A 19,846-nucleotide genomic window follows, 5' to 3' on the forward strand; every position below is an offset into this window, starting at 1 on the left:
GATGGGCAACACAGTCTGTTAACTTCTTTAGTAGAAGATAAGTTTCAGAACAATAAGAATCTTGTTTATGTTGGTCAAAGCAATATCCCCAGTGCTCACACGAAGTGTATGGCATGTGCTAAGGGCTCAGGTATCAAATGGGTATTGAATGAATGAATAAATTAATTAGTTCACTCTGGAGTCATGAGTAAACAAGGTCTCAGCTTATTTCACATAATCAAACTCCTGATTAATTCAAATCACATTACTCTATTTTTTTCTCTTTACTGCCTCAGCCTTGCCAATGTTATAGAAAAATAAGACTTTTTAAAATGTACATCAATATTCAGTTCCATTAAAATGTTTTAAAAGCTATTTTTATAACAGTGCTTTCCAATATTTTCCTGCTTAGCAAGTTTAAAATTCTAGGACTTCAGACAATATTATTCTTAACACAGAATGCAGCCACTGGATCCTGAGGATTTCACTAGATGTTAGTTACTGAAACTGAACTTTCTTGAATTCTTTTCCTTTCACTGTGGTCTCCTGCATTTCAACATATCACCTATACTTGTCCTCAAACTTTATTTAAATTTTTCAACAGAATTAAATTAAATATTAATCATCACTCCTTCTCTGTTTTGTGAAGTGATCCTTTTCTTCTTCTGATAACGATTCCTCTGGGCCCTTTTCATGGCCACTTTTGTGGTTATAGGGTTTGTAAATACATTTTTTGCAAATGCATATAATTTTCTTAATTATTTTTTACTCTTCCTCCAAAGTTGTTGCTATTTAACTCTTCGTGAGAAAAATTAAACTCATGTTTTACTTTTGTTATATACTTATTTATACTTCAGCTCCTTGATTTTTGCTCAAATTGCTTTTCAAGTTACCTGCCTTTTAGAGAAGACATTATTTGGTTTTCATTAGGTGTATCAAGCTTTTCTTGATAGGTGTATCAACAAGTGTAGACTTCTCTATACAGAATTTTCTTTTTCCAGAGTAGTTTTCTGAAAAGTCTATTAAAATAGAGAAAAATAGAGGTCTTCAAAAGAGTTCTTCCTAAACCTCCCCTCTACCAGAAATATTTCTATGGTCACATGGTCCTTTCTCCCTTCTTGCTTTTGTCTGAGTCCAAAACTAATCTCTCCTTGATCTGGATTGCATGCACTTGTGCCTTCTCAGGGCCCTTTTGTGTTTTTTCTTCTCTCTTGACTTCAAAAATGAGGTTTCTGTATTGGCTGTTACCCTTTAACATAGAAGTATACCCACCCTTTTTAAAAATCTCAGAATAAAAAGGCTTGCTTTACCATATATCTCCTTTACTACCTCATCTCTCTTCTCAGTGAAATATTTGGGAAGAGAAGCCCTCAGTTTGTGTCATTGTTTTCTCACCTCCAGTTCACTTTCTCCACTGCCTGACATTCAGCTCACTCACGCACATCCCTTGTCACTGAGTTGCCATAGACAATATTTAGCTTTCCTGCCCTCCTGGCAAACTTTAACTCTGTGCATTGGGATAATATGTATTCAGCACCTATTGACCAGGCACTGTGTTAGGTCCTGTTGTTATAGAAATGAGAAGCAGACATCCTCTCCATTCTGATGAGACTCAATGGAGCAGCTATTCCTGATTCATGTGCAGGTCCCTTGACGTGGCCTAGCTTTTGCAAGCTTCACTTAATGCCATGTAAATCTCCCTATTCTCCAAGTCTTTCTTTCCAATTCCCCTTACTATACACAACTTCAAAGGCAATTATCTCCATGCTCATGGCTTCAGTTGCCTTCTCTATTCTTTGAGGACAATACAATTATAAATGTTTTCATTTAATAGCTTTATTTTATACAAGATATCTCATTTGCTATAAACACAGATTCAAAGTTGCTCCATAAAAGTAATCGCTAAAATATGGTGACATTTTTAGCATGTAAATTTTAGGGAATTTCTCCAATTACTCTTAATGGTTTGATTTAGTATGTGTATTATTTTTGAAAATATATGTTGGGATGTCACAAATGGACTTAGTCTACAGAGATTTATATCCAACTCTTGACTAGAGAGCTCCATTTTAATGTGATGCTGAGACTAAAAACCTATCTTTTCCTTCTTACCTATTTTTCTTCCTACATTCTATGCTAGGAGAAAGGCACCACTGTTTCCCCAGTCCCCCACACCAGAGCCTTAGCAGCTCTGTTTTCCCTCTATCTCCCCTCTTTTTAACATATAATTACCAAGCACTACCTATTCTATCTCTCAAATGATCACAAAACTTTTCCCTTTGCTTTAATCACTGCCACTGCCTTTAACATTACTCTTCTTTAAGATGAAGCCTGTTAGTTGGTCCTGTTGTTTCCTGCAATCCTTTGTTATTGTTCAGAGTGACCACACTGCACACACATCGGACAGTGATGCCTCACCTTTGTATGGTTCAAAGATTCTCATGTTTTCAGAATAAAATTGAAACCACCCCAGCACCAAATTTGGAATCAAATAGACCTGGGTTTGTATCCCAGGTTCATGCACTATCTAGAAGTATGGTCTCAGAAAACTGAACTCTCTAAGCCTTTGTTTGCTTATCTGCCTAAACTCTCTGAGAGTGGGGACTGTTTCACATATACAGTGCCTGGCACATAGAAGGGACTTAATCAATTATTATTATGCCAAAGGATAATAAATAGAGACACAAACAGGAAGACGCACAAAGTGGAGGGTCCTATGCCAGCCTGGAAGAATGAGATGAGACAGCAAGAACTGGGCATTTAGGTAGGGAGGAAAGAAATTCACTGGACCCTATGGGGAAAGACTAAGGGGTGGGAATGCAAGGCAGAGCCAGTCTTTGTTCCTGGTGCCCAGCCCTGGGAAAGCTGGCTATAGGCATGAAGGAGGCCAATGTGGAGGATACCTCCCAGGGGACCCTGGGGACAGTGTCAGCCACTGAATGAAGAATGAAGGGGAGGGATTTTTAAATCGACATGAAAAAATCGTTGTTCTTTTAAAAATTATACTAACCTACAATATCACTTCCTCTAAAAGACCGACTTCCACCTTCACTTTCTGATAATCAGGCTGGGGGAATTGGGGAATATAGACTACCTGGGATCAAATCCTGGCCACCCCTGAGCAGTCATGTGACTTTGGGGAGCTTATTTGCTTCTTCATCTCAATTTCTTCTGTAAAATTTGTAAAACGAGATTATTTCTGAGGGTTAAATGAGCATATCACAGTTGGAACACTGTCAGGCACATACTGCTTGCCAGTTGTTGACTATTCATCTTTATTGAATTAGGACTATGGTACTCTACTTTATAGTTTTCAAGTTTGTATGAGAAAATCATGCTTAGTGCATTGATAATCAAAGAAAGGAAATCAGAAAAACCCTGCCATGGAAGGAAGAAACAGAGGGGAAAAAAGGGAGTGGGCTAGTTTCAGTATTTCAGAGCTTGTGGAGACAAGTTAGTTCCCTATTTTATAAACAAGGAAGTGGAGGCAGGATGTGTCCTGGGATCTCATGCAAGATACACAGTGATAACTCTTTATTGAGAGTAGAACTAGGGTCCCAGGAATTGCTATGGACAAAGTTCTGACAAAAATTACCCCTTGGAAGACAGGAGGGGAGTGTTTAGATACAAAAACATTCAACAATTTAGGCGTATCTAAATTCAGTGAGCAAATGAAAAATGTACTACTTGGCAAAACGAACTTGCTAATGGGACCCATTCTACTAACTGGGACTTCCTACAGAACTTATAGAGGAGGATGGCTTCAACTAACAAATCGGCCTGTGTTTTCCTCAGGACCTAAAATCTCAGAAAGCCTGTGATGAATGAAAGCATTAGTCCCAATAGCACTGCACAAGGGGCCAGGAAAGCAGCAGCATCATAAGTGACAGGGTGGGGTAGCCCAGGCTGGGACACTGTGAGCTGTGGGGCGGGGCAGCAGCTGGGCAGGGCATTGTGAACTGTGGAATGGGGCAGCCGGGTGGGGCATTGTGAGGCACATGCCTGGGATCCCCCTGGGTCAGTGGGCTTCAGTCTGGAGGTGACTGAAGAAGGAGGAGCAGCACCCTTTGTAGTCTCTTCAGGCAGTTGTTGTGTCTCTTCAGCATTTGTTGAGTTCACAACCTATTTAAAAGCCAGCTGGTCTTCACCCCTCCCAGACAAGTCAGCTCAAGGGAGGCGGTGGGGTGCAGGCCTTGGCCTGAGCCCCACCCAGGGCTGAGCTGTGGAGCAGGCAGGAGAGCAGCAGGCAAGACCATCTCTGCAGGTGCAGTGAAGCCCTGGCCTAGAGCAGCAGGTGTGAGAGGCCAAACCTGCAAGCTAAGGCACAGGTAGTGGCAGAGAGGAGTAGAAGCACCCCATGGGGAACACACTGAACTGTTGTGTGTGCACCAAGTGGGGCTGGCACCGGGGGCGTGTGTGGCCCTGTGAGCCTGAGATCTGTGAGGCAGCAACTGGGAACACAACGCCAGTAGCACCAGTGCCTGCTGCTGTAGAGCCTACTGAATTTGCTTTTGAAGCTGTTGAGAGCCTCCATGTACACCACATCCAAGACCGAGAGATGACAGAAGGTAAGGAGGTGATGGATGCCATCTGCCTTTGGCACACCTTTGGCTGCCACTGTCCCCAGGGTCCCCTGGGAGGTATCCTCTACATCGGTCTCCTTCATGCCTATAGCCAGCTTTCCCAGGGCTGGGCACCAGGAACAAAGACTGGCTCTGCCTTGCATTCCCACCCCTTAGTCTTTCCCCACAGGGTCCAGTGAATTTTTTTCCTCCCTACCTAAATGCCTAGTTCTTGCTGTCTCATCTCATTCTTCCAGGCTGGCATGGGACCTTCCACTTTGTGCCTCTTCTTGCTTGTGTCTCTATTTATTATCCTTTGGCATAAGAAGCATTATTTGAGGCTTTTTTTTTTTTGGTATATTCTCTCCTGTTTCTAAATAATATCTCAAATACCCCAGCATTCCAGTATCTATCCCATTCTCTCTCTTTACCTATCCAGATGGTGCCTAAGTAAAGGAACCAGGTAAGTGCCCAAGTGTTCCCTTCCTTCCATTTATTAGAGTATGGAAGAAATAATACTAATACTAATACTCAAGATAATTCATACCCAAATATTTTGGAATTTCTTATTTAAATTCAAAATAGAGGTAGCCATGGTATTCTTAATAGGTTGTTGTAAGTCACCTTGATAGAAGCTGCTAATTCCTTCTAACTATAATTTGAACACAGAAGGAAAGAAAATGGAGCATGCTTAGAATAATTGGGAAAGATGTGAAGTGTTATTGCCAGGGCTGCAGAAAAATTAACGTGTTTTCCCCCCAAAGAAATTTACCCATGAAGTTCTGTTTACTTTAAAATTCCCAGTTTATGCTGGGAGTGGTGGCTCAGGCCTGTAATCCCAGCACTTTGGGAGGCCTAGGCAGGTGGATCACCTGAGGTCCCGAGTTTGAGACCAGTCTGGCCAACATGACAAAACCACATCTCTACTAAAAATAAATAAATAAATAAATAAATATTAGCCAGGCATGGTGGCGGGCACCTGTAATCCCAGCTACTTGGGAGGCTGAGGCAGGAGAATCGCTTGAACCCAGGAGGCAGAGGTTTCAGTGAGCCGAGATGTGCTATTGAACTCTAGCCTGGGTGACAGAGTGAGACTCCATCTCAAAAAAACAAAAAAGAAAGAAAGAAAGAAAATTCCCAGTTTAACACAAAATGGGTCTCCACATTTATTCTGGTGACTTAACAGACTTCATTTACCTCCTTGTTCTCAAAGAGAGGTGGAGTGGTTCATGGTCAAAAGTTTCAAAGAGATGAAACATAAGTTTAGACTTCAATTTGTAATGTAAAGATTGAAAGTCAAAATGCCAGACCTTAACTACGCAAGAGTGTTTGTTGCCATGGTTCCTCTTCCCCCTCCTGCCAGAAGCATCTTGTTCAAAGATAAGAGAGTTGGAGTTCTTCAGACTTTAAACTGCTGGGAGAGGCAGGGGAATGGGAGGAGGTAGTAAAGAGGAAACATTTAAAATTTTGCCTCTAAAATTTTGGAAAGAGATAAATCTAGGTAAAAATTATTCTGGGTAATGATATGTCTTGAATAAAAAGTAAATCTTCCAAAATAGAAAACACTGTATAGTAAAGATATTTAAATCCAGTTGGTTCATTGGTTTCATTTAAATGTCAGAGATTTCATTAATTTAGAGGAAGTGTCTTGTAGCTCTTCTATATAAACTTTGGTTGGGCTCTTAAGTTTTTAAAAAGGTAGAATAATTAAGACTCATGATGAACGTGACTTTGTAACTGGGATGTATTATACTCACTTTTCAGGATATTTCAGAATTGTCTTAGAATAAATAAATACGTTATGTGAATTAATTGATTATACCTTTATCCACAAAGCATGTAAGTACTTGTGTAAACTTCTGCTTTGCTTGGAAGTGTAAGGTAAGACTCTGAGTGATTTTATACATGAGTTAGTAGATTGGTAGTTTTGGATGACAGCCCAAAATAGGCTCTTTATTGTCATTCTTCAGGATTGACAACACTTTTTTTTTTTTTTTTTTTTTTTTTGAGACGGAGTCTCACTCTGTTGCCAGGCTGGAGTGCAGTGGTGCGATCTCGGCTCACTGCAACCTCCACCTCCTGGGTTCAAGCGATTCTCCTGTCTTGGCCTTCTGAGTAGCTGGGACTACAGGTGCGCACCAACACACCCAGCTAATTTTTGTATTTTTAGTAGAGACGGGGTTTCACCATGTTGGCCAGGATGGTCTCAATCTCTTGACCTCGTGATCCGCCCACCTCAGCCTCCCAAAGGGCTGGGATTACAGGCGTGGGCCACCTCACTCGGCCTACAACATGTTTTATGTATGTCTCATTTGGCCCCTCCAAATACAGATAAGGCCTCTGTATGTTCTCCCTGTATTGCTAATGAAGAAACAAAAAGAGATCTTAAATGACTAGTAAGACAGCTACTAAACAGCACTAAGGTTTTTAAGTCCTCAGAATGACATGGAAATGGTAGATATGCTGAATTTAGTTCTTTAAAGTTTTTAAAACTCCAGAATGCATCTTATATTTTACCTGTAAAGTAGACCTGTATTTTAAAATGATTTTTAAATGATTTTTAAAATTATTTATTCCATTTAAAGTTCATTTTACACAACTGAAAGGCAACATTTACCTCTTCATTTTTTTTCTAAATAAAGGAGAGTGTGACGACGTTACCCATGCTGGCCTCAAATTGCTGGCCTGGGCTCAATAGATTTTTCCACCACAGCCTCCTGAGTTGCTGGGACTACAGGCATCTGCCATCTTGCCTGGCCCTATCTCATGTCTATACATTTATTTCAATGGATAAGAATAAAAGTAGAGGTAGTGAAATAGCTCAGGTTTGTCATTCAAATAAACAAGCTGATAAATTCTAAAGAATTTCTCTTGGTTACTGTGAATTGAAGCTGAGAGTGCATAGGACAGGAGAAGGTGGCAAGAGGCAGGTAAGGAACCAGGCATTAAGCATGGGGCGATAAGGAGTGTTACAGCAGAATAGCTTTAAAAAAAAGTTTGTGAGCACAGAATTTCTCATTTTGTGTTGATTACCATGACCATTAAATTTTTATTTCAATTTGTCTTTTTAATTGTATTTGTGTGGAATTCAATAAAACAATAAGCAAAATCTCAATTTCATCATTTGCCTATTAACTTTTCATAGGAACACAGCAGAACACCAAATGATAAAAGTATAGACACATTGAAAGTTTGCTTTTAAAATCTTTATTTGAGACAATTTTATATTGGTATTCCTGGAAACTGAGAAATTTCTACTTAGGTGAAACATTTTGGTTTTTTACAGTGAGGAACTGAATTATTTCAGTTGTTTAGAAAAAATTAGACACAAGTTATGCTCTACTTTTGTCTTCTCTCCTGAAACATTTCAGAAGAACAAGATTTATTTAAGGCATTTCAAAAAGCTGTTTCTAAGAACCTGGAATAGATTTCAGATTACTCAAAAGTGTTTTTTACTACCTTACCTTCATTTAGCAGCATAGCTAATGTAACTCAAGGTAGTAACTGTAACACAAAATAAGGTACTGTGATATTATTCAGTTTCACTATTACTCACCAATTTTTCATGCAGCCTTTTATGTTCTGACTTTAGAAGCTTTACTAATTTTGGGGGTAAAGGTGTTCTCCAGTGACCCATTTCTTTCCCCTACCCTAGGGGTGAAGGAAAGAAAGAATGGACAGTATGAAGTGAAAAAGCCTCTGAGCAAGACTTGTCCTCTTTTCAGTAGCTATTTTAAGCCCTTCTTTCCAATGTGTTTAATGGAAAACATACAGAAAATACAGAAAAGTAATTTTTTATACTCAGAATACTCAAAGCTAACTTTCATTATGATTCTGGTATTGATCCTTTCTTAATCTTTATGCATGTGAATATAACATTTCTTCAAAAACAAGATTACTGTATATGTGCTGCTTCCTAACTTTTACCTGACACAGTGAAATAATGACATAAGTTCCTGAAACAGTGCTTGACATCTAGAGAGCACTCCAGGATGTCTTTCCATGCCTGTGCACCTGCACCCTGTTCTACCTCATGCCTTCTAATAGAATCTTGGTAAACTATGGACTGGTTGGAGCCTTACTTATTTACCTGTCATTTATGATTGGATATCTTTTATAGTAACATCATACACAGTTACATTTTGTTTGATCATGGGGACACAGATAAAATATGTACTTTGATAACTGATGCATTGTACCTCCCTATAAAATTCAGATGGTATATTTTTGTCTCAGAACATAAATCAATGGGATGAGTCATTTTGTAGCTAAGGTAGTTTGGTATTAAATGTTCCTTTGCCAAACTGAAGTTAACCATTGACTTTTCACTGGACATTAGCATTTCTCATTAAAGTTTTTGTGATTCTTGGTAGCTCTTTTGTGGTTCTTGGCAGTTCTGAATAGCTGCCCCTTTAAGAGTTCTGATGCTGTCTTAGATGACCAATCAGGAGACAGCACTAGAAGAAATCTTAGAAGATGTGGGAAAACTGGGAGAACTTAACTAGTTTTAGGTATACTGAAACATATCTAATGAGCATATGTGTTCCAGATGCAGGGCAAATGGTACTACACAAGACAGACTCCCCATCCTAACTCTGAACCTTACATTCTAGAGGGAGCTAGGGATCAATAGCACTTGAATAATCAAGAAAGTGAGGTGGTGAAATGTTTAGAAGAAAGCAAAACAGAGCAATGGATTGAGGAGGAGGAGAGTTTTACAGTAGGGAAGGAGGTGGAAGTTGACTGCTTTCCTTAGGTGACATGTGAGCAGTTCTAAAAGTGAGGGGAACCTTGTGAGGATGTGGGGAGCTTCCACACAGAGGAATAGCTGCTTTTGAGTTCCTTAAATGGAAGCAAACTTGGTTTGACCAAAGCACAAAAAAAACACAAGGGTGGCTGCAGCAGATTGAAAGACAGGCCAGGTGGTTAAGACCTTACAGAAAGACACAAGGATGGCTGCAGCAGAGTGAAAGGCAGACCAGGTGGGTTAAGACCTTGTATGCAATATGAGCCTTGACAAAGATTAAAGATTTTGTGATGAGAAGCCATTGGAGGAATATAGCCCAGGGAATACTGATAGTTCTTTAGGAAAAAGATCAGATAAGCTGCTCTGTGAGAATATGCTGGGATGCAGGTGAGGGTGGAAGCAGGCAGACCAGCTAGGAGGCTGTTGGAGTGGTTCGGATGAGAGTTAACAGTGAACAGAAAAATAAGAAGGACCTGAAATAGGCTGACTTGAAGAAATTAAGTGAATCCAGAAGTAGGTAACAAAGTGATCAATAGACAAGTCACAAAAAAATGCAGATGGTCTTTAAACACATCTTAACACATAAGAGAAGGGCAAATGAAAACTATGCTGCAGTTTCTCTCTTATTGGGAGAAATTTCAAAAACTTTCCAATACATTCTTTGGTGTGGCCATGAAGGAAGTTGTGTCCATATGTTGCTGGTGGAAATGCAAAGTGGCTCAGCTCCATAAAGAAAACTTTGACATAATCTTACAGCACTGTAAATGCATTTATTTATTTATTTTATTATACTTTAAGTTCTAGGGTACGTGTGCACACGTGCAGGTTTGATACATAGGTATACATGTGCCATGTTGGTTTGCTGCACCTATCAACTTGTCATTTACATTAGGTATTTCTCCTAATGCTATCCCTCCCCCAGCCCCCTACCCCACAACAGGCCCGGTGTGTGATGTTCGCCATCCTGTGTCCAAGTGTTCTCATTGTTCAATTCCCACCTATGAGTGAGAACATGCAGTGTTTGGTTTTTTGTCCTTGCGATAGTTTGCTGAAAATGATGGTTTCCAGCTTCATCCATGTCCCTACAAAGGACATGAACTCATCCTTTTTTATGGCTACATAGTATTCCATGGTGTATATGTACCACATTTTGTTAATTCATTCTATCATTGATGGACATTTGGGTTGGTTCCAAGTCTTTGCTATTGTGAATAGTGTTGCTATAAACATATGTATGCATGTGTCTTTATAGTAGAATGATTTATAATCCTTTGGGTATATACCCAGTAATGGGATTGCTGGGCCAAATGGTATTTCTAGTTCTAGATCCCTGAGGAATCACCACACTGTCTTCCACAATGGTTGAACTGGTTTACAGTCCCACCAACAGTGTAAAAGTGTTCCTATTTCTCCGCATCCTCTCCAGCATCTATTGTTTACTGAATTTTTAATGATCACCATTCTAACCGGCATGAGATGGTATCTTGTTGTAGTTTTGAGTTGCATTTCTCCGATGAGCAGTGATGATGAGCATTTTTTCATGTGTCTGTTAGCTGCATAAATGTCTTCTTTTGAGAAATGTCTGTTTATATCCTTTGCCCACTTTTTGATGGGGTTGTTTGTTTTTTTTCTTGTAAATTTGTTTAAGTTCTTTGTAGATTCTGGATATTAGCCCTTTGTCAGATGGGTAGATTGCAAAAATTTTCTCCCATTCTGTAGGTTGCCTGTTCACTCTGATGGTAGTTTCTTTTGCTGTGCAGAAGCTCTTTAGTTTAATTAGATCCCATTTGTCAATTTTGGCTTCTATTGCCATTGCTTTTGGTGTTTTAGTCATGAAGTCCTTGCCCATGCCTATTTCCTGAATGGTATTGCCTAGGTTTTCTTCTAGGGATTTCTATGGTTTTAGGTCTAACATTTAAGTCTTTAATCTATCTTGAATTAACTTTTGTGTAAGGTGTAAGGAAGGGATCCAGTTTCAGTTTTCTGCATATGGCTAGCCAGTTTTCCCAGCACCATTTATTAAATAGGGAATCCTTTCCCCATGTCTTGTTTTCATCAGGTTTGTCAAAAATCAGATGACTGTAGATGTGTGGTGTTATTTCTGAGGCCTCTGTTCTGTTCCACTGGTCTATATATCTGTTTTGGTACCAATACCATGCTGTTTTGTTTACTGTAGCCTTGTAGTATGTTTAAAGTCCGGTAGCGTGATGCCTCCAGCTTTATTCTTTTTTGCTTAGGATTGTCTTGGCAATGTGGGCTCTTTATTGTCTTTATTCTTTATGCTTAGGATTGTCTTGGCAATGTGGGCTCTTTTTTGGTTCCATATGAACTTTAAAGTAGTTTTTTCCAATTCTGTGAAGAAAGTCATTGGTAGCTTGATGGGGATGGCATTGAATCTATAAATTATTTTGGGCAGTATGGCCATTTTCACTATATTGATTCTTCCTATCCATGAGCATGGATTGTTCTTCTGTTGCAGGAAGTCAGGGACCCCGAATGGAGGGACAGGCTGGAGCTGCAGCAGAACAACATAAATTGTGAAGATTTCATCTTAATATGGAAGTTTATCAGTTCCAAAATAATACTTTTATAATTTCTTATGCTTATCTTTACTTTAATCTCTTAATCCTGTTATCTTTGTAAGTTGAGGATGTACGTCACCTCAGGACCACTGTGATACTTGTGTTAACTGTAAAAACTGATTGCAAAACGTGTGTTTGCTGTAGTCCCAGCTACTCGGGAGGCTGAGGCAGGAGAATGGTGTGAACCCAGGAAGTGGAGCTTGCAGTGAGCCGAGATCGCACCACTGCACTCTAGCCTGGGCAACAGAGCAAGACTCCATCTCAAAAAAAAAAAAAAAACACCATGTGTGTTTGAACAATATGAAATCAGTGCACCTTGAAAAAGAACAGAATAACAGTGATTTTTGTGGAACAAGGGAAGACAACCATAAGGTCTGACTGCCTGTGGGGTCGGGCAAAAAGAACCGTATTTTTCTTCTTGCAGAGCCTATAAACGGACGTGCAAGTAGGAAACATATTGCTAAATTCTTTTCCTAGCAAGGAATATTAATATTAATACCCTAGGAAAGGAATGTGTTCTGAGGGGGAGGTCTATAAATGGCCGCTCTGGGAATGTCTGTCTTGTGCAGTTGAGATAAGGATTGAGATATGCCCTGGTCTCCTGCAGAACGCTCAGGCTTACTAGGGTTGGGAAAACTCCGCCCTGGTAAATTTGTGATCAGACCAGTTCTCTTCTCTCGAACCCTGTTTTGTGTTGTTTAAGATGTTTATCAAGACAACACATGCACCACTGAACATAGACCCTTATCAGTGGTTCTGCTTTTGCGTTTTGTCCTGTTCCTTCAGAAGCATGTGATCTTTGTTGGACCCTTATCAGTGGTTCTGCTTTTTGCCCATTGAAGCATGTGATCTTTGTACCTACTCCCTGTTCTTACACCCCCTCCCCTTTTGAAACCCTTAATAAAAACTTGCTGGTCTGAGACTCAGGCGGGCATCATGGTCCTACCAATATGTGATGTCACCTCTGGCAGGCCAGCTGTAAAATTCCTCTCTTTGTACTGTCTCTCTTTATTTCTCAGCCAGCTGACACGTATGGAGAATAGAAAGGACCTATGTTAAAATATTGGGGGTAGGTTCCCCCAGTATTCTTCCATTTGTTTGTGTCCCCTTTTATTTCATTGAGCAGTGGTTTGTAGTTGTCCTTGAAGAGGTCCTTCGCGTCCCTTGTAAGTTGGATTCCTAGGTATTTTATTCTCTTTGTAGCAATTGTGAATGGGAGTTCACTAATGATTTGGCTCTCTGTTTGTCTGTTATTGGTGTATAGGAATGCTTGTGATTTTTGCACGTTGATTTTGTATCCTGAGACTTTGCTGAAGCTGCTTATCAGCTTAAGGAGATTTTGGGCTGAGATGATGAGGTTTTCTAAATATATAATCATGTCATCTGCAAATAGGGACAATTTGACTTCCTCTTTTCCTATTTGAATACCCTTTATTTCTTTCTCTTGCCTGATTGCCCTGGCCAGAACTTCCAACACTGTGTTGAATAGGAATGGTGAGAGAGGGTATCCTTGTCTTGTGCCAGTTTTCAAAGGGAATGCTTCCAGTTTTTGCCCATTCAGTATGATATTAGCTGTGGGTTTGTCATAAATACCTCTTATTATTTTGAGATATGTTCCATCAATACCTCGTTTATTGAGAGTTTTTAGCATGAAGGGCTATTGAATTTTGTCAAAGGCCTTTTCTGGATCTATTGGGATAATCATGTGGTTTTTGTCATTGGTTCTGTTTATGTGATGGATTATGTTTATTGATTTGCATAAGTTGAACCGGCCTTGCATTCCAGGGATGAAGCCAACTTGATTGTGGTGGATAAGCTTTTTGATGTGCTGCTGGATTCAGTTTGCCAGTATTTTATTGAGGGTTTTCACATCCATGTTCCTCAGGGATATTGGTGTGAAATTCTCTTTTTCTGTTGTTTCTCTGTCAGGCTTTGGTATCAGGATGATGCTGGCCTCATGAGTTGTGGAGGACTGCCTCCTTTTCTATTGATTGGAATAGTTTCAGAAGGAATGGTACCACCTCCTCTTTGTACCTCTGGTAGAATTTGGCTGTGAATCCGTATGGTCCTGGACTTTTTTTTGTTGGTAGACTATTAATTATTACCTCAATTTCAGAGCCTGTTATTGGTCTAGTCAGAGATTCAATTTCTTCCTGGTTTAGTCTTGGGAGGGTGTATATATGGAGGAATTTATCCATTTCTTCTAGATTTTTTAGTTTGTTTGCATAGAGGTGTTTATAGTATTCTCTGATGGCAGTTTGTATTTCTGTGGGATCAGTGGTCATATCCCCTTTATCATTTTTTATTGCATCTATTTGATTCTTCTCTCTTTTCTTCTTTACTAGTCTTGCTAGTGGTCTATCAATTTTGTTGATCTTTTCAAAAAACCAACTCCTAGATTCATTGATTTTTTGAAGGGTTTTTCATGTCTCTATCTCTCAGTTCTCTTCTGATCTTAGTTATTTCTTGCCTTCTGCTAGCTTTTGAATCTGTTTTCTCTTGCTTCTCTAGTTCTTGATGTTAGGGTGTCGATTTTAGAGCTTTCCTGCTTTCTCTTGCGGGCATTTAGTGCTATAAATTTCCCTCTACACACTGCTTTAAACATGTCCCTGATGTTCTGGTACATTGTGTCTTTGTTCTCATTGGTTTCAAAGAACATCTTTATTTCTGCCTTCATTTCGTTATTTACTCAGTAGTCATTCAGGAGCAGTTTCTTCAGTTTCCATGTAGTTGTGCAGTTTTGAGTGAGTTTCTCAATCCTGAGTTCTAATTTGATTGCACTGTGGCGTGAAAGACAGTTTGTTGTGATTTCTATTCTTTTACATTTGCTGGGGAATGCTTTACTTCCAATTATCGGGTCAATTTTAGAATAAGTGCCATGTGGTGCTCAGGATGTATATTCTGTTGATTTAGGGTGGAAAGTTCTGTAGATGTCTGTTAGGTCTGCTTGGTGCAGAGCTGAGTTCAATTCCTGGATATCCTTGTTAACCTTCTGTCTCGTTGAGCTGTCTAATACTGACAGTGGGCTGTTAAAGTCTCCCATTATAATTGTGTGGGAGTCTAAGTCTCTTTGTAGGTCTCTAAGGACTTGCTTTATGAATCTGGGTGCTCCTATATTGGGTGCATATATAGGATAGTTAGCTCTTCTTGTTGAATTGATCCCTTTACCATTATGTAATGGCCTTCTTTGTCTCTTTTGATCTTTGTTGGTTTAAAGTCTGTTTTGTCAGAGACTAGGATTGCAACCCCTGCTTGTTTTGCTTTCCATTTGCTTGGTAGATCTTCCTCCATCCCTTTATTTTGATCCTTTGTGTGTCTCTGCACGTGAGATGGGTCTCCTGGATACAGCACACTGATGGGTCTTGACTTTTTATCCAATTTGCCAGTCTGTGTCTTTTAATTGGGGCATTTAGCCTTTTTACATTTAAGGTTAACATTGTTATGTGTGAATTTGTTCCTGTCGTTATGATATTAGCTGGTTTATTTTGCATCATTAGTTGATGCAGTTTCTTCATAGCATTGATGGTCTTTACAAATTGACATGTTTTTGCGGTAGCTGGTGCTGGTTAATTCTTTCCATGTTTAGTGCTTTCTTCAGGAGCTCTTGTAAGGCAGGCTGGGTGGTGACAATCTCTCTCAGCATTTGCTTGTCTGTAAAGGATTTTATTTCTCCTTCACTTATGAAGCTTAGTTTGGCTGGATATGAAATTCTGGGTTGAAAATTCTTTAAGAATGTTGAATATTGGCCCCCACTCTCTTCTGCCTTATAGGGTTTTTGCCGAGAGATCTGCTGTTAGTCTGATGGGCTTCCCTTTGTGGGTAACCCGACCTTTCTCTCTGGCTGCCCTTAACATTTTTTCCTTCATTTCAACCTTGGTGAATCTGACAATTATGTGTCTTGGGGTTGCTCTTCTAGAGGAGTATCTTTGCAGTGTTCTCTGTATTTCTTGAATTTAAATGTTAGCCTGCCTTGCTAGGTTGGGGAAGTTCTCCTGGATGATATCCTGAAGAGTGTTTTCCAACTTGGTTTCATTCTCCCCATCACTTTCAGGTACACCTATCAAACATAGATTTGGTCTTTTCACATAGTCCCATATTTCTTGAAGGATTTGTTCATTTCTTTTTACTCTTTTTTTCTCTAACCTTGTCTTCTCTATTTCATTAATCTGATCTTCAGTCACTGATACCCTTCCATCCTCTTGATCGAATTGGCTACTGGAGCTTGTGCATGCATCACTAAGTTCTTGTGCCATAGTTTTCGGCCCCATCAGGTCATTTAAGGTCTTCTCTACACTGTTTATTCTAGTTAGCCATTTGTCTAACCTTTTTTCAAGGTTTTTAGCTTCCTTGCAATGGGTTTGAACATGCTCCTTTAGCTCAGAGACGTTTGTTTTTACCGACCTTCTGAAGCCTACTTCCGACAACTCGTCAAAGTCATTCTCCATCCAGCTTTGTCCCATTGCTGGCAAGGAGCACCAATCCTTTGGAAGATAAGAAGCACTCTGGTTTTTAGAATTTTCAGCTTTTCTGTTCTGGTTTCTCCCCATCTTTGTGGTTTTATCTTCCTTCATTGTTTGATGCTGGTGACCTACAGGTAGGGTTTTGGTGTAGATGTCCTTTTTGTTTATGTTGGTGCTATTCCTTTCTCTGTGTTAGTTTTCCTTCTAATAGTCAGTTCCATCATCTGCAGGTCTGTTGGAGTTTGCTGGAGGTCCGCTCCAGACCCTGTTGGCCTGGGTATCACCAGCAGAGGCTGCATAACAACAAATATTGCAGAGCAACAAATATTGCTGCCTAATCTTTCCTCTGGAAGCTTCGTCTCAGAGGGGCACCTGGCAGTATGAGGTGTCAGTCAGCCCCTACTGGTGGGAGTCTCCAAGTTAGGCTACACAGGGGTCAGGGACCCACTTGAGGAGGCAGTCTGTCTGTTCTCAGAGCACAAACACTGTGCTGGGAGAACCACTGCTCTCTTCAGAGCTGTCATACAGGGACGTTTAAGCCTGCAGAAGCTGTCTGCTGCCTTTTGTTCAGCTATGCCCTGCCCACAGAGGTGGAGTCTATAGAGGCAGTGGGCCTTACTGAGCTGCAGTCGGCTCCGCCCAGCTCAAGCTTCCAGCCACTTTATTTACCTACTCAAGGCTCAGCAATGGTGGATGCCCCTCCCCCAGCCACTCTGCTGCCTCACAGTTGGATCTCAGACTGCTGTGCTAGCAGTGAGCAAGGCTCTGTGGGTGTGGGACCCACCAAGCCAGGCATGGGAGAGAATCTCCTTGTCTGCCAGTTGCTAAGACCTTGGGAAAAGCACAGTATTTGGGCCGGAGTGTCCCATTTTTCCAGGTACAGTCTGTCATGGCTTCCCTTGGCTAGGAAAGGGAAATTCCCTGGCCCCTTGAGCTTCCTGGGTGAGGTGATGCCCCACCCTGCTTTGGCTCGCCCTCCGTGAGCTGCACCCACTGTCCAACCAGTGCCAATGAGATGAACCAGGTACCTCAGTTGGAAATGCAGAAATCACCCATCTTCTGCTTCGATCACACTGGGAGCTGCAGCCTGGAGCTGTTCCTATCTGACCATCTTGGAACAGATCTCCTGTAATGTATTTAATCCAGAAATTCTACTGTGAATAATTTTTCCTGAAGGTGTATCCATGAATATAAAATAACATCAACACAAAATTTTTGTTCTATTATTTTCAATAGCAAAATATTGCAAAAAACGCAAACGTTTAGAAAGGGACTGGCAAAATAAACTGATACAACAATGCAAAGGAGAACTATGGAGCTGTAAAAAAGAATGAAATCTCTCTTTACTGCTGTGGAGTGATTTCCAGGTTATATTATGTAAAAAAAAGCAATGAGGGGCTGGGTACAGTGGCTCACGCCTGTAATCCTGCACTTTGGGAGGCCAAGGTGGGAAGATCACGAGGTTAGGAGATCAAGACCACCCTGGCTAACACAGTGAAACCCTACTAAAAATACAGAAAATTAGCTGGACCTGGTGGCAGGCACTTGTAGTCCCAGCTACTTGGGAGGCTGAGGCAGGAGAATGGTGTGAACACAACAGGTGGAGCTTGCAGTGAGTTGAGATTGCACCACTGCACTCCAGCCCGGGCAACAAAGCAAGACTCCATCTCAAAAAAAAAAAAAGCAAGGAGGAGAATGTACAGTAATATACATAAAAGAAGGCAGGGGAAACATATATTTGCTTACTGTAAAAAAAAAAAAAAACTGGAAGGGATTCTTGATGATGATGTGTGACAGTTTTTCCCTTAACTTCAGTGGGTAGACAAAGTGCATATTTGCTCAAGATGTTATTTTGGCATTGGTTTTCCAGTGAATGCTAACCATTCATTTTTTGCTTTTGAGTTAATTTGTGAAAGCTTTTCTTTGTAATTTATTGTTCATTTTTTAGTATATAGTTTGCTCTTGCGTTCCATTTGATCCTCATAATGTTTTGAATTTGTTGATATAAGAATTATACTTGTTTTACATGTGAGGACAAGGCCTCTGAGAAGTACAAATTAGGTTTTTCAAGGTTTGGATATATAAGACTTGGTAAACTGAGAGTGTAAATTCTACATAAGACTAGAATTTATAGAACAACTCATGAGTTTATTTGAATACCCTTTTTATTTTACTTCCTTAAAGTTTATTAAAGTAATTAGGCTTTAGAGTTCAAACTGCAACAGTCAATGGTGAGAAATGAAAAGGAGGTACTTATAACCCAGAAGTGTTCTTTTTCTTTTAAAGACAGATTATTGCTCTCACTCAGGCTGGAGTGCAGTGGCATGACTGTAGCTCACTGCAGCCTTGAACTCCTGGGCTCAAGCAATTCTCCCACCCCAGAGCATCTGAAGTAGCTATGACTATAAGCGTGTACCACTATGTCTGGCTAATTTTCAAAATATGTTTTATAGAGATGAGGGTCTCACTGTGTTGTCCTGGCTGGTCTCAAACTCCTGGTGTCAAGCAATTCTCCCACATTAACCGCGCAAAGTGTTGGGATTAGAGGCATGAGTCACCACACTTGGCTCAGAAATGTTCTTAAAAGCCTAAGAAGTAGAGTTAAGTGCTCTTAAGACATATATAGGCCAGGCACGGTGGCTCACACCTGTAATCCCAGCACTTTAGGAGGCTGAGGTGGGTGGATCATGAGGTCAGGAGATCGAGACCATCCTGGCTAACAAGGTGAAACCCCGTCTCTACTAAAAATACAAAAAAATTAGCCAGGCATGGTGGAGGGCGCCTGTAGTCCCAGCTACTCAGGAGGCTGAGGCAGAAGAATGGCGTGAACCTGGGAGGTGGAGCTTGCACACCACTGCACTCCAGCATGAGTGACAGTGCGAGGATCTGTCAAAAAAAAAAAAAAAAGAAACATATAAAGGGGGAAAGTATACTACCTAATATGAAATGTCACAGCTCAGTCACAGTCACTAAAACAGATCAAGGAGTTGAAAAGTTATGGCAAGACTGAGAACTGACGTGCAGGAACAGCAGTGGTTAGGAAGCCCAAGGTGAGGTTGTCCGACCTGGGAAAGCAGAACCAAGGCATGAGTGAGCTTGAGATGGGCACAAAGGAGCTCCACATGTGCCCTCAGGTGATGCAGGCAGGCCAGCTCAAGGCTAGCAGGTAGGTAGCATCTGATGTGTGAAAAGTCTGGCCTTAGATAAAATCTCAAACTGCATCATAATTGAGAGACTTGGAATGATTTTATGGGCCATAAAACTAATACCAGGTACAGTATAGGGATAATAGAGCAGGTCGCTAAATGCAGTAAGCCTTTACATAAACAGATGCCCAGCAGTTGGCTCAGAAAGTGTTGACGTATTTTATTTAATTGGGATATATGAAAGTAATATGTTGAAATTAATCTCTTTCTCTGAATATGCTCCTTCTGTCAGTTAATTCCTTCATTACTGCCCTCTTCCTGTTAATATTTTGACAGGAAAAGTTATTTCTTGCCAGTTTACAGTTGCATA

The 19,846-nt window shown here is 40.4% G+C and overlaps 1 protein-coding gene across 1 annotated transcript in view; it reads left to right on the forward strand.

Moving 5' to 3' along the window:
- Positions 1-4,166: 4,166 nt before the first annotated feature.
- Positions 4,167-19,846, forward strand: part of LOC116479554 (cyclin-Y-like protein 2) — a 49,640-nt gene continuing 33,960 nt past the window's right edge. The window contains exon 1 of the mRNA XM_032171606.2: positions 4,167-4,547. Within this exon, the coding sequence (XP_032027497.1) occupies positions 4,337-4,547 (211 nt within the window). The 5' untranslated portion in view covers positions 4,167-4,336. The remainder of the gene's footprint in view (positions 4,548-19,846) is intronic.

The sequence above is a fragment of the Hylobates moloch genome, unplaced genomic scaffold, assembly GCF_009828535.3.
Source record: "Hylobates moloch isolate HMO894 unplaced genomic scaffold, HMol_V3 SCAFFOLD_12, whole genome shotgun sequence".
In the NCBI taxonomy this organism is placed as follows: Eukaryota; Metazoa; Chordata; class Mammalia; order Primates; family Hylobatidae; genus Hylobates; species Hylobates moloch.